Here is a 15,832-nt window from a genome sequence, read left to right on the forward strand (position 1 = left end):
CGGGGAACAGAGAGCTGAATGGAAAACAGGAAGATTGGCCTTTTGGTAAATTCCATCATGCAGGTTTTCATCACAGCAGATTTAATGGCTATATTGATTCTAGTGAGCATTTGACTTGCAGAAACAGCAGGACAGGCAGGTCCTTACAAATCATCCTTTCTCTCCTCTCTTTCTGTTCATCCATCTGCCGTCTCTGACAGCACCCAGCAGCTCTCCAACCCAACCGCTGCTCTATGTTCGGCCTCTTTACAGCCATGTTGACCGGCCTGAGCCGCCCGTGTTTCACTGCCGTTTCCCTGCCAACACTGGGACAGCTACCGGGCAGCTACGGTCTTAAGGTGTCTCTGCCTGGCAGGCGTTCTGCTAAGCAGAGCAGATGGAGGTGAGCCCCTGCAGCTCAGCGTCCTGGGAAGTCTTCCAGCTAATCTCACTCAAAGTGTTTTCTCATTACATTCATGACTCCATATCTCTGTCTTCTCATGGATTTGCTTGAATTAATGATGTATTTGTTTGTTGTGAGCATTTGAATTCTTCTTTAATCAACAATCTGGGACCACAGCGACTGCAGCTATCATTTTAAGTTAGTTTAATTACTCTGAGCCCAGCAGGTCCCTGAAGCCCCTAGGTGGCGTTGTGTTCACCACTTGAAAGCCTGATGAACAAAAAGTATCCAATCATTACTTCACTCCTGTTCTGCATAGCGTGACACGTCATCCAGCAAGGCAACGCAATTGATGTTTTAATTAGCTAAATAAATAAATGTAATCAGCACTTCACCAAATTGCCCTGAGGTCCCAGATATAGATCCTCTCATGTAGAAAAGCTTGGTGTGCAAAGAACTTTGTCCCAACTCTCCGCAGCAACACAACACACAACACACCCGCGCTAAATGGCAGGGTTTCCATTCTTGTAAATGATGGCTAAGATGTATTTGAGGAAAAAAACCCAGAAGAAATCAATCTTTGTCAGCAAACTGCACCTGGTGTGTTGAGGAGGCGGGACTTCCTGCAGTGGTAGGACACTTCCTGTTCACAGTGCTCCGACTGGTTGATGATGGCCGACAGCTGCTCCTCTTCAGCGGCGTAGTCAAAGTGGGCTGCGTGATGTTTTCCCTCGGGAGACGGCTGGACTCGGGTCAGTTCGGTGTGATTGTGCTGTACGACCATCCAGGCCCCGTCCTCTGGTGGACAGACAGACACACAGACAAGACAGACGAAGAACGGATCATCATCACTTCAATATGCAAAGGTGGTCCTGAGTGAAATTAGATGATATGAAGCCTCTCAAAACAGATTCACTCCAGCTTTGTGAAATGTGTGTGTGTGTGTGTGTTACCTGTCATGTTACAATAGATGAGCTGCGGTTTGATTGGTCCGCTTCCGTCCACGTCTATGTAATGGTGCCCCGACGTGTTGCCTTTGTGTCTGTACGCCTCGCACGACTGCTCGTGTATCGCTGAGCGGACGACATCAACAACAACAATAACATCACACATCAACGGCCGTGACAACCGCAGCGTCTCAGTGGAGCGTGTTAAGTTTACGGAACGGATGTGAGGTTAATACACGGTTCAGATCCCCTCATTATCACCTGAACTGTTGGATTACCTCAATGTGTGTGTTGTTTGTGTAATTCAGAGAACTTTCAGCTTTAAAGCAGCAGACTGTAAGAATCCCTACAGGCTGGAGCTGCTGAGAAAACCTGAACCAATTTCCCTTCTTACCCACTGCAGCCTTGTTCTAATGTAACGTTTGCATCACACACACACACACTGAAGTCATCTATGATCAATGGACAAACATCCCCCCCACGGTTCCGTCATGTTCTTCTGTCTCTTCAGTCAGGGAGCCTTTTCTCATCCCCCTCACCTTCATGTGGCCCGTTGGAGGGTTTTGACCCATATATCCACAATCAAACGCAGAGGTGAGCCTCGAGTGTGGGAACCCGAGCTGGCTCTGATCTAGCCCGGGACCCATCACAGACTCAGTCAATCAGCGGCTGGCGGTGTAATCAAAGCCACAATCTCCCCACTTTCTAATTGGACTCACCTAAAACAGTTCAAATCCATTTATGTGGCGAGGGAGAGAGAGAGAGAGAGAGAGAGTCTGCCCGAGGAGCCGCGCTCCATTTCTGTCACACTTTCTCTCTCCTCACTTCCTCCATCTCTCTATCGCTCTTTGACTGCATCCTTTCCCTCGCTCCGCTTCATCTCTATCTTTTCCTTTCCTCACCACCGTGTCCGCTTCCACCTCCACTGCTCGCTCGCTCTCCCCCTCCCTCTCTCTCTCTGATAACAGGATGCTTGGAATCTGGTGGTTTCTCGGTTTCATTTCCGTTCGGTCTGACCTACATAAAAATTCAAAACAAAACATTTCATACTTTAATCTATCACATTTCATTTCCTGTGAATCTTCATGTTTATGGTGTCACGGCTTTGGAAACAAACTACAACACCGCGCTGGAAGGAGAATCGTCTGGGCCCACCCGGGTTTCTCCCGGTGGATTGTCGTTTCTTGGTGGCATATTCTTTATTTTCTACTTCTGCATCTACAAATAAACTAGCTGGAAAGTTTGTTACTTTAAAAAAAATGAAAGTAGTGAGCAACCAGGCTGTTGTAGTGACACTGCTGAGGCGTTTGTGTGTAGCAGCAGGATGCTCCACTTTGCTCCCCTGCACACATTCTACCGAGGAGGAAGTCACAGTCAAGGCTATTTTTGTAAAGAAGCAGCAAATTAAATGTGGTAAAAACAAACGCTGCAGACACATTTGGGAGGTGGGAACTTTCTGTGGCTTCTAAATAATGCTTAGACCCGATGAATAAGTGAGGGCGTGAGATCTCCTGAGTCTCCAGGTTCACGGTCGTAATGTTTTTGTGAGCCTGCAATTATGATGGTGGCCACTAGGAGAAAAGTGTCGCACAGCCCTGCATGAGGGATCTCTGGGACCAAAAACTTCAACCAGACGTGCAAAAATGTACTTCAAAGAGAGAGAGAGAGAGTCCTGACCTCAAGGGGATCTGAGTATGAACAGACTTAGACCAAATCAATCCAAACGGACCCATATAGTGAGAAAACTTTAGCAGGAGCGACTTTTGCGGCGTTTCCTGGATTCATGCGTTAAACCACATCAGATCAGAACTGCTGGATTACACTTTCCTCCATCATTCTCTGGTCTGGCCTGCGTCACTAGGTCATAATTGTGCGCCTGGTCCGACGCGTTGGTGCGAGGAAAGACGCCAACATAGCACAAAGACCTGACAGAATACAAGCAGCACCTGATGACCTCTAGCTCATTCTGTTCCTGGGGGGCGTGGAAATCAATCAAACCAAATGTCACCAGAGAACAAAGTAAATACCAACTAATGTAAATATGCCATTAGTAATTTTGCAGCATTTCCTGTTGTAGCTTCACAGTTAAGATATGGCATGTTGCTTACAGCTGTGGCATGTGGCTCCTCTGTATCCACTGTTGGAGCAGTTACAGTGAAAGGTGTTCCACGACTGAGTACATCGACCTCCATGCTCACAGTGGCTGGGCGAACACCTGAGACACACACACACACAGAGAGAGACAGAGAGAGAGAGAGAGAGAGAGAGATGAGAGGTTTGTGGGTTCATTTCCTTCACTGTCAAAAAGTGTCTGGAGGATGTCAGTCTGGAAGAGGAGCGACAGGCTTTAAAAGTGTTATTCTATTAAGCAGGTGTGTGGGAGGAGGTGGAATAAAAGCTGCGTCGAAACCACAACATTTGGCCTTCAGAAGTTCTCGTCTTGAAAGCTCCCAGGTGTGGGTTCTGAGGAGAAGCCCTTTCAAATGGCCTCGGTGTTAATATCCTTTAAAACATTGCATCATCAGGGGACAGAACCCTTGAAAAGCCTTTTGATTTGTCCCCGACACAATAAAAACACATTTAAGAGTTTATTGTCAACTTTTGTGTGAACACTGCATCTATTTTTAACCTCACATCTGTCAAATTGCTTACTGCGGTGAAACCTGGATGTCACAAAAGTAAAGTAACGCTCAGACTCAAAGCGTTCAGCACGTATGGGTTTGTCTTACTTACTGCAGAGCTTTACCTGATTGCACCAATACCACAGCTTTCTCAATGTAATCAATCACAGATAAAAAAATGTCTGCATAGGAATGTCACAAAAAAATCTGTATGCAACACACACACACACACAAACACACACAATCTCTTCCTTTCCTGTCCAGAGGGATGAAAGTGGGAGGCCGAGAGGTGTGAGGAATCAGATGGTCTGTGTGTGTGTGTGTGTGTGTGTGTGTGTGTGTGTGTGTGTGTGTGTGTGTGTGTGTGTGTAGGGCTCATGAAGAGAGCAGCAGTGGTGGGAGGGGAGAGGTGAGACAGAGAGCAGGGGGAGGTGTGAGGGGGGACAGACGGAGACGGCAGCAGCAGCAGGAAGATGTGAGAGCCGACGACAGCCAACCTGTGGAAATGAGGTCGGGGTGTGAGAAGGTAGAGAGAGAGACGAGCGGAGACACGCAAAGGTATCAGTCAATCACACTGTTCTTATTACCCAGGTAACAACAGACTGACAGGAGAGAGAGAAACTTTGTAACCCAGGCCTGTCTCCAACCTGAAAACTAAAAAAAAAAAAAACTTGAATGTATTAAACTTAACACATTGGAGCAGACATGAACAGGAGGTCTGAGACAGAATGAGCAAAGGACAGACAGACAGGATAACCGACAGCACAGGTGCACTTCAGAGTCCGGACGTAAAAAATGAAATAATAAAACCCTGATGTAATCACACAACCACAGTATGATTGTTCTTTTAGCTGGGTCTAGGAGGAAACTTGACAAGTTTGAGTTCATCCTTCAAATCTCGTAGTAATCAGCAGAATTTTGGAAAATCTGACTTTTTCTAGCAAGACCCATCTGCAGCCACAGTAGGCGACACTTTCCAGCGGTGTGGGCTGAGAATAATGGCCGACGTCTTGTTGGAACAAACATCTGGTTTGCTGTCAGCGGCTGATTGCCACACGCAGCCTCCAAAGGAAAAACAAGGCAGAAAAGAGAAATGCAAATATTGATCTAACACGGAAAATCGCACCGACGTGGATTCCTCTTCCGTTCTTCGTCTTCCAGATCTATCCGTTCCTGTTTTCACAGCGAGTGCCAGATTTACTGAGCATTTTGCGGAGCTTTTACAGAAGGTAACGAGAAAAATACCATCTGTCCACAGTTACCAATGTGACGCATCAGGTTTTGCGCTCGTAAAATGAGAGCAAAGCCATGTATGTAGATGCATTTTATGGCGTGTTGATGTGAAGCCCGTAAAAAAATGCGAGTAAATGTATGCATGTGACGCTTTGGCGGATTTATCATGGGTGGTCACCGTTGCAGCAAAGGTAACTGCATGTAGGATTTACCGGCTTGGAGAAGCAGGTGTTCACTTCTCTGCGGTCCTAGATTGTAGAGATCCATGATGTCATTCTTAGGAGGACAGTGTTTCTGAATAGAATCTGCTGCTGCTTTTTATTTGTAATCTGTTGCCTGTCGAGCAATATCGGCTCTCTATTTTTTTCTCAGTTTTACATTTTACATGAAAAGTCTTTGGAGCAGCTCAGGGGAGGTTAATCAAAAAAGGTCGCCCCGTTCAATTACTCATGACTCATCTACTTCAAGAGGCACGATGGAACAGCACTCCAAGTCAGATTCAAAGTTTCTTTGGATTCAGTCCACATGGCAACGCCCTTGGAATCAAATTTAAAAAAAAACTCAACTTGATATGAGGACTTTACTTTACTTATTTAATAACATGTAATTGGAGCCCTAGATGGTCACATGTTTGGTAAATCTGGCCCCTAGTCCCCCATAAATCTCTCAGGGGCTCTGAGGTCCGCAGAGCTGCTGGCCTCCCTGGTAAAAGAGGCTGCATGCTATCTCAAAGTTTCTAGTGTGATCCGACCGATAACGCAACTTAAATCACAGGGCTTGGATCCAATCTCCCCGATTTCTATTGTTGCCCTTGGCCAAACCGAGACGGCACAGCACTGCCCCTGGCCTGAACGCCATTACTGTGAGAGGCCCAGTGTCTGAAAAAGACTTCAAATGACTGCAGTCTGCTGCAAAGCACACTGTATATATATATATGTGAGAGAGAGAGAGAGAGAGAGAGAGAGAGAGAGAGAGAGAGAGAGAGAGAGAGAGAGAGAGAGAGAGAGAGAGAGAGAGAGAGAGAGAGAGAGAGAGAGAGAGAGAGAGAGAGAGAGAGAGAGAGAGAGAGAGAGAGAAGGGGGAGAGAGAAGGGGGAGAGAGAGCGAGAGAGAGAGAGAGAGAGTGTACGTATTTTTATCCTATGTCTCAGACACATTTCACTTGGACATTACTATGACTCGTGTCTTTCTTTGTGTGTGTGTGTGCGCGCGCGTTTGTTGACCAAGTTTATTATTAAGGTGTCAAGAACAAAGAGGTCAGAATTACTGCCAGCCGACAGCTTCATCTATCTTGCCACACACACACACACACACACACACACACACACACACACACACACACACACACACACACACACACACACACACACACACACACACACACACACACACACACACACACACACACACACACACACACACACACACACACACAAAGCAGCAACAGTAGCTTGGCTCAACACATTTGAGCAGCAAATTTCCGCAATAACGTGTTAATCAAGAGTGTGTCTTCATTAACTAGTGTTATGCAAATAAGAGGCTGGGACAATTACACTAAATTAGATTAAAAGAGTTCCAGTAACTTTGGTCCATAATTGCGTTTTCACTGCAGCCTCCCAACTTAGAAGTCATTTATTTTAATGAATCAATTTGTCTTCTCTGTCCACACACACACACACACACACGCACACACGCACACACGCACACACACACAGGGGCTGTACTCCAGCTGTACTCAGACAGGGAGGGACATTGTGGTTGTATGACATAATTCCCAGACCACCAGTAGAGTGGAGGCTGGTAACAACACACGGCTGGGTTGTCTGCAGTGGAGGAGAGAAGCAGAAGCGATCTTCACAAGTAACCTAAACCCTAAATGCCCTCATGGATATAAGGTCTAAGAGCTGATTCATCCACCGACCTGGCAGGTGAGAGCAGTCGGATCGTAACTTCTGTTTACAGGGCCGGAATCCTTCAGCTCAATAACAATAAAACACACAAGACGGCTACAGCAGTGACGGGGGGGTCGGTGGAAGGATGAGATTACAAATCCATCCGTGCTTCTCTGGAGGGAACATGTAGCCACCCGACAGTGTTCCAGACAAATTGGGACAAAAATGGCAGAGGAACTGTGCCATCTTGTGCGTCTTTAGCAATGACATCACAACAAGCAACACTGCAAGAAGTGGGATGATTTGTTAGCAAACATGTAAGCTGCCAGTCACAAACTCATGATCTGTTCTGTTCTGTACAACCTTCTTGGGAAGAATGCTCTCCACAATCTCATGAGGATCTGATTATCACCTTAAACAAACTAAATGCAACATGCTCATCTCTCAGTGTGAAGTCATGTGATTATGGACACGTAAGCCTTGGAGCAACAGAGGGACTGTAGGTGGATCCAGTGTGGTGTGTGTGTGTGGTTGCTGAATGCTAATCTGGGATGCATTCCATACCATGCACACGGCGATGGTAGAAGTACAGAAGGACATCTCAGATTCCACATGAACTTGATGTCTTTCTCCAGTTCATCTTGCAAGTCAATGCAGCACTTTGCATTTGCCTTAACCTCTCTAATTCTTCAGTAGAGTGTGTGAATAGATTCGTCCGTCTGAGTGCAAATTATGCAACATATTCAGAAGCAAACCCACATATGAATACATCTATATCACACAAAAGGCAGAAACATTTGATCTTGAAACGCAGCAGGCCCTGAAACGAAGGGACAGCAGCAAACATCACATTCTTCATCTAACTCTGTCGATTACCTCATTAATTCCATTTTAAAACACTTTTGATAGGCAGTAAATTAGAATGTTTGTCTCACTTGCACAGCAGAGAAACTAAAATCAAAAACAGGGAAACTTCCAGAGTTAATGAACTGAAACCCCATTAAATAGGAAAATGAAAACAGATTGGCGACATATTTTGTCATAATGTGCACGAGAGAGTGAGAGAGAGAGAGAGAGAGAGAGAGAGAGAAAAAAAGAGAGAGAGAGGGAGGGAGAGAGAGAGAGAAAGAGAGAGAGAGAGAGAGAGAGGGAGAGGGGGAGAGGGAGAGGGAGAGAGAGAGAGAGAGAGAGAGAGGGAGAGAGGGAGGGAGAGAGGGAGGGAGAGAGAGAGAACTGATGGGATCTGTGTAATGACAGCAGTAATAAGGCTAATGGCGGTAGTAAAGATTAATCAGACGGTGCTTTTGGAGACTCACCTGTCGATGATGCCGCACATATCAATCTGTAAGTGGCTGTAATTTCCCAGGAGCCTTTGCTGCACCTTGATCAGGTCAACAGGTTGGTTGTTCAGAGTCAAAAGACGCATACAGCCCTGGAAAACCTTAAATGGATTCCTGCACTGCTCACTGCTCTCCTCTGCAGGACAGCCTGAGGACGAAACCACACGACAACAGTCACTCAGCAATGGCCTGAAAGATACAAAGCCAAATATAAAATAGCTCAGCAGCTATTTCCTGCTTACGCTAAATGATTAGGAAAAAACAATTCCAGTGCAAAGCAAAGAGGCGATGTGATTGGAAGCCATTCATCAGACGGCTGCTCAGTGTGCAGTCAGTAACGGGCCGTTGATGTACGATGTATGCAGAGGGAAGACTAGACTAGTAAGGCTGAACTAACACTGGAAAACACAAAGATCTATATGAGAGTTCCTTGCATGCTCACTGAGAATACTTGCAGGGTTAAGAGTAAAACTGCACTCAAATCCAACAAACACATATGGTGGGTTTTCTGCCACGTAACAAAATAAGCAACGTACAACACAATTAAAGCAGGAGAAAAGCCAGCGTCAATGCCAGAGCATATATAAACATCATTCTCCTCTTTATCTACTCAAGAAGTCAAGCACAAGAAAGTGCAACATACAGACTTAAGCAGACGCAGGCACAGTGGAGTGAAATGCGAAGGTTAAAATCTGCGAAAGGTTAAATCTGCAAAGCAAAGATATCATTATCATAATAAACTAATAATAGTAATGATGATCCCGTCTGTGCAATGGAGAATGTCAAAACACTAATGACACTAAAAGGTTTGAGAAGGTCTCCGTATTGTGCTGCACAGAGATGTTTATCAGGTTTGATGGGCTCTCCTGTCCATCACTTTCAAGCTTTTAACTCGTAAATAATAGATTTACTACTTACATAATGTATTTGACATTACCTGGACACTCAATGACATTTTGGTTCAGCAACAACTTTGCAATCACAACCGTTCCCTCGCCTTTGCTATATTGTGAACATGTGGGGAAATGATGAGTTTGGGCTTTAGTTGAGGGTATAAACTTGACTGTCATTTACTACAGGGAGTAAACATTGGGTTATTTATTGGCGAGTCTGATTTACTGCAGGGTTTAAAAACTCCTCTCTCCTGCCTGTCAGTCCATAAATAACACTCAACATTTTTCATCTCAGCCACAAACCCAACGGAGCCTAACCGCCCGGCGTCCTCTGGAAATCTTTACGTTTCCACCGTTGTGTTTATTCTATGGAGCTTTTCCATGTGATTTCCTGTTCAAGCGTCACACTGTTGGATTATCTCTGGTTGTGTTATATGGCAACGGTTCAAAGCTAAAAATGTCTGACGCTGAGGACGGGGTGTGTGAGTCACAAAGCAAAAACCTTGTGACTTTCTTGAACTGTCAGATAACTCCAGTGAGGCTCGTTATAGGGACTGAGCGAGGTGAATCGGAGAGCTGGGCCCATTCTCCTTCACCATTGAAACCACAATGGCACTGGTGTGGTCTGAAGACACCGCGTGTGGAGTTTACAAATGTTTGACATTATCTGATGAGACCTGATGGTACCTTGACCTCCACCTGAGCCCTTCACATCGGCGTCTTTCAGTCCATGACTCAGCTCCGTATTTTACCACACAGTGATCCACGCTGGAAGTAGCCGAATATAACGCATCGACTTCAGGTTCTGTTAAGCTCCCGGGAAAACTTTTCAGTGTGAACGCTTTGACCTTTCCATCAGAGTGAGCTGGAAAGATGAGTCACAGTTTTTACTTTGACCCTCGGGAGCTGATTGGAATTTTTGTCACAGCCGTTTTATGGGAGGAAGTTTAAGAGCTGCGTGTGCATAAAAAGGAAGACATTTGGTGTGATGCAGCAATTAAAGAACTGCAGTTACACCAGACCTGAATGCTTTACAGACAAAGTTTGGAGAAATGGTTTATTTTGCCTGACTTCTGATTGCAAGTGTTTTTGCATTGTGGTACTACTTATAGGCTAATTATGAGGCTACAGTCAGAGAAGCTGGTAACACTTACACATTAAATCCTCACAGGAATGTATTCATAGGGTGCCCTGGGAAAAAATGTCACGTCTCTGTAGCGCCTCCTACTGATGGAATCTCATTTGGGCAAAAACATCCTTGTGACCCACCACAGATGTTACAAACTTCCAATCCAGATTTCCATGTTGTTAAATTAATCTTGAAACCTCTGCAACGCTTTAATTTGCAAAAAAACCCATTTCAATCCAATCTCACTCTCCCTCACTATGGCACCACTCGTTCACTTCATTCTGTTACAAAAGTAAAACGGTCTTATTCAAATGAAGCTTTCGGGGATTTGAGGATGTAAGTTAATTTTGTAGCCCACTCCCTGCTACCTACGACTGAATTTGTGTGTGAGAGCACAACAAGGCAGCTAGGCGACAAAAGTTAGTTTGTAATTTGTGGCTGGGTGGAGGAGTTTGTGCAGCAGGGACCGCAGCTAATAAGAGAACATTGCACCGCTGCAGATCAGTGTTGCTTAAAGTGAGAAGGGGAGATGTAAAAATGACAGAGGAGAGCTGGAGGAAAATTAAAAGGCGATCTGATGGGAGTTGGAAGGAAGGCGGCGAGCAAAGAGGAGAATAGAGGAGAAGGGACTTGTGAGGAAACGGACAGCTCCAACACAGGAAGCGTCGTGAGGAAGAAAGAGAGGAGGAGCCGGGGGGAAGAGTGAGCGGCTTTATGACTTCATTCCTCTCTGGGTGACACTAAACCTCCAAAGGAGACCTGGAGAGAGAGAGTACTTATTTTCTGGGTAGGTTGGTGAAATGCAACCTGTCCAAAGTGTCCATGTCAGCAAATTTAAGCAAACCACCACAGGATAAAAAGCCATATTTCTGACAACACAAACACGACTTAACATAACTTTTGACAGCTATGCTCAAATGTCGCGGCAATTCATTTTAATTGCGATTCTAAATCTGCAACACTCAAACCTGTGCCCTCTTTTACACTAGCAGCTCCTCTGACACCTGCAGAGTTTATCACTAGTGCTGTCGGTTTGTTGGCTGAAGAGAAAGACATAGTACTGATAAGTGTGATTTGCCTTGTGGGCTGCATTTGCATAATCACAGATTCTGGGATTCTATACTGTAGATACATATCAGTCATGCATGCAGTATTTCTTCACGTCTTAAATATGTCGAGGTGATATTTGATCCTCTACTCTTTTGCCTAGAACTGATAACTTCACCGTGGATGTAACAGATTGTGAGGCAGCTTTAAAATAATGTTTCCATCCATGCATCCCTCCACGTAAGCACCACAAACCCTCTGCAACGGGTTCCCAGGTTGCCAAAAAGCTCCTAGAGGACAAACAACGTTTAAGGCATTTCTCTGCCTGGTTGCTATGCAGCCTGTTAAGGTGCACAGCGGTCGCCGTTGGATGTCGATTACGTTGTGGTTTCTGGGTGATTTGTGCCATAAAAATCCGATACCTCTCTATCTTTGGTTGAGCCTGAAGCATGAGGAACTTCAATATAGCACATACAGACAGTTTTAGGTGTGACCAAAATGGAAACATGACACAGGTGAATCTGCCAAGTCTTACCACCGAAGAAGAGGTGACTTCCTGTGTTAGTAGTTAGAGAGATGCTGCTGTGGGAAGTAGCTCCTTCATCTTTATCCACAGTGATGGTCAGACGATCCTGTCCCGACTTCAGCTCCACAGAATGCCACTGACCATCATTAAGACCTGAGCCTGTCAGTAAACACACACACACACACACACACACACACACACACACACACACACACACACACACACACACACACACACACACACACACACACACACACACACACACACACACACACACACACACACACACACACACACACACACACACACACACACACACACACACACACACACACACACACACAGTGATTCTCTGCCTTTCATAAGCCACAGGCATCATGCTGCACTAATTGAGAGCGAGAGCTCTACTGGTGATCATTTCAGCAGTGGACAGGAAACATCCCTATCTGCTCTGTCACAGAGGCTCCTGCCATAGAGCAGTCACTTATAAGGACTCAGCCACGCTTAGCCAAAGCAAATATTTGACAGGTTTTGACAGTGTCACTGCTGACCAGGCGGCCCAGAAAGGCTCTCTGTCATACCAGACAGAGACACAACTGCTTGATCAGGGCAGCACTGACCTGTCGTCAGCTCCAGCAGGGCCCTGCCAGCTCTACGGATCTGTAGGCGAAGCCTGGCCTCACTCAGATACAGCAACACTACGCCTTCCGGCTGAGGGAGGTCAAAGGTCAGAAGCCGCCCCGCCTTGTTCCACGTCCGAAACTGTAGCGCTACGGAGACACCTGCTGTTGACAGTGCCATCGCTCCCGGCAACTGGAGGAAGCTCTGTGAGTCCGTAAACGTCAACGCAACAGAAACTGGCTCAGCACAAGAAAAGGTCACATTGCCCTGAGGGGAAAAAGCAGGGAGGGAGAGGAGGGAGAGGAGGGAGGGGAGGGGGAGGCGGGGTGAAATGATAAGCGATAATAAAACATGAATATTCATTAGCTGCAGAGGCTGACTTGGTTTGACACGATGTCACAAAGGTCTCATCAGCAGCTCTCTGAAAAAGGACACCTGTATTACCATATTGATATCAGCCCAACAGATCAAATAAGATTTTAAATTGCAAAGTGCCGGAGTCACAGAGTTCACCAGTTTGTTTCACATTTCCACACAAACTAAAACCTTTACACAACATGTTTACTGTGACACATAATGCTTTCAGGTACGAGCCCCATTATCCCACTCAGTGTGAGGCACACAGGCTTCCTTTTCTCTTCAACCATTAAATTCATATCATGCAAAGTTAATGATTAATATGTATGAGAAAGTGGTATCTGCTATTTCATCGTTCCCTCCTCGCTCTCCTCTCCTTTCTCATCCTCTACCTCATTTCCTTCATTTCATTTCCCACCCTCCTGGTTTTTTATTGCTGTGGGCTTTTGCAGCTCTAAAACAGGGGCGTGATGACACTGGGGTTGATGATGAGGGAGATGATGATGAGGGAGATGATGATGATGATGATGACATTGATGACAATGATGACGATGATGAGGTAGAAAGAAGGAGAGGATTTTACCTATGAAGATAATAGCAGCCATTAGGCCAGTAATGAGGAGAGGAGCACTCAATTGGAAGTGATCCATCCTCTGGCTCTGAAGATTCTAACCCTGGTAGTATTCTAATAGATAAGGAGGTCAAAACCTAATTGATTAAGACCGAGATCAATAAATATGTCAAGTTGCAATTCCAGAGTTTTACATGATCAGCAGTTAGTCAGCTCTGAAACACTGCTACAGTGAATAATGAGATTCAAATAGCTGGAGAAGGTGCTGCATTCTTTACTATTTACACTTATAAGTCCTGAAATTATTTGAATATCTTTTTTTCCATCTGTAAGGTTATTGTGATATCAATGCAGAGGTCAAACGTTCCTAACTCAAAGGTTCATACCTCTGCCAAACCTAATTAGACCTTTTATTATGATTCCATTACTGTGATCACTTTTGAGATCTCCTCCTAACAGATAAACAAACAGAGAGAGAGAAACTCACCAGCACAGTGACCTGTTTGTCATTTTGTTTAGCCAGGCTGATGAGGTTGAGGCCGTTGTAGAAGACGTTTTCCAGGCAGCCGTGGAAGTACTTGCCGAAAAGGAACGGTTTCTGAAGCCTGTGGCTCTGAGCGGCTCCAAGGCTGAGCTGAGGAAGGAAACACACAGAACAAAGCTGCACAAACAACACCACAAACCTCATCCAGACCGCTTCATTATGAAATATAAATGTTTATGTTCTCCAAATGCTGTGAGCTCCTTCACACACACAAGACACACACACACACACCTGGTGAATGTCCCAGTGGCTGAGTTCTGCTGGGACATGAACCTGCTGTGTGTTTTTATCCACAGTGAGGTTGAGGTGATGGCTGATCCGCTCCAGCTTGACGTGGTGCCAGTGCTGGTCGTCCAGCAGACTCCCCAGAGAAACAAGACGCTGAGAGCCAGAGAACGGACTCACGCCTGCAGCATGGAAAGACGAGGCAGCAGAGGAGACAAGGAGGATGAAAAGGAGAGAGTGAGAGTGTAAAGAATCAATTATGTTGCCGTGACGATGACAGCAAAAGCATCCAGTGCGGCCAAAACCCTCTTCTATGGACTTCCTGCTGAGGGATGTTGATGTATCTCACTTCTATTTCTTTCGAATGTCAAAGAATAGCACTACAAAACGTCAAGCTCAGCATTCCATGTCCTCTTGCATAATGTATTTTTTACCAAGCACAAATATGCTGAAAAGGGTTAGAAGGAGATCGGTTCATACGTCAGAATTCTGGATTGGTTCATGTTTGATTTATCAAAGACAGGAGGCTCCTGGTTGCTCTGTGGCCTCGGGTAAATGTTTCAAACAAGGAGCAGACATCTGAGGTCATCTTTACTCTGAGAGCACAGACCTTTATGCTGGTGGGGGGACAAGAAGGATTAATGATGATGGTGCAAAATTACAGCTGGGCAAAGTTAACACAGCCACACTTGCATGTTAAAACCATCTCTACAACATTTATGGCCATTTTCAAATCTAGATCCACCTTTGTTCTGGCTCAAATGAGTGAGTGTGTACTTTTGTTGCATCAGATTGGTAGTATTAGACTTCAACAGACTGGTATTACCTGGCTAGAAAGCTTTGTATGGAGAGATTGTTCTACAAGGGAACGGAAATAACCTGTCTCCTCCAATCATAACACTATTTGAAAGCTTCCAGCTTCTGTATCCACTTAAGCCAATGTTAAGGCCAGAATGTAAAAGTCTCCAGGTCTCCAGCGAGGGTACTAGAAACTCAACTCAAGTCATAAAGAAGCAGTTGTAACTCAACTATATAGTGACACTTTGTTCTGTTGTGCATTCTACCGACAAGCCCATTGTAAGCACAGATTTACATTTACATCAAGACACACTTTATTTCCCTTCCCCCATAGAACAATCTCCCCATGCAATGATTTAAGAGCTTGGACCATATTGCTACACATTCGCTGCAGGTTTTGAGGCTCAAATGAGTGAAATGGCACTACATAGTGACTAAGGGGCTGTGTGTACTGCAGAGAGAGAGAGAGAGAGAGAAAGAGAGAGCGACAGAGTTTAGACATCTGACGCCTTTTATTGTGAAGGATCAGTAAAGACGCAACGGCACCAACTTTGCATTAAATCACATCATTCGCTCTTCATGTAACAGCCTCTTCCTCTCTCCTCGCCCACTCACGGATCAGTTGCAGGTGTTTTATACTTCACTCCGACGCTGCCTTACATGGAAGCTCTTGTCTTTGAATTCAAAATGGATACACTGTAGTGGCT

General features: G+C 45.3%; 1 protein-coding gene across 1 annotated transcript in view; it reads right to left on the minus strand.

Annotated features, from left to right (window-relative positions):
• Positions 1 to 15,832, minus strand: part of LOC143003639 (contactin-associated protein-like 4) — a 68,232-nt gene that overhangs the window by 18,172 nt on the left and 34,228 nt on the right. The window contains exons 6-13 of the mRNA XM_076154411.1: positions 14,334 to 14,509; positions 14,046 to 14,192; positions 12,630 to 12,897; positions 12,019 to 12,168; positions 8,391 to 8,562; positions 3,438 to 3,544; positions 1,336 to 1,455; positions 980 to 1,180 (exon numbers count right to left, since the gene is read on the minus strand). Of these exons, the coding sequence (XP_076010526.1) occupies positions 980 to 1,180; positions 1,336 to 1,455; positions 3,438 to 3,544; positions 8,391 to 8,562; positions 12,019 to 12,168; positions 12,630 to 12,897; positions 14,046 to 14,192; positions 14,334 to 14,509 (1,341 nt within the window). The remainder of the gene's footprint in view (positions 1 to 979; positions 1,181 to 1,335; positions 1,456 to 3,437; positions 3,545 to 8,390; positions 8,563 to 12,018; positions 12,169 to 12,629; positions 12,898 to 14,045; positions 14,193 to 14,333; positions 14,510 to 15,832) is intronic.

This window comes from Genypterus blacodes, unplaced genomic scaffold (assembly GCF_046128005.1).
Source record: "Genypterus blacodes isolate CSIRO-AG114 ecotype Tasmania unplaced genomic scaffold, CSIRO-AGI_Gbla_v1 ptg000062l_1, whole genome shotgun sequence".
NCBI lineage: Eukaryota > Metazoa > Chordata > Actinopteri > Ophidiiformes > Ophidiidae > Genypterus > Genypterus blacodes.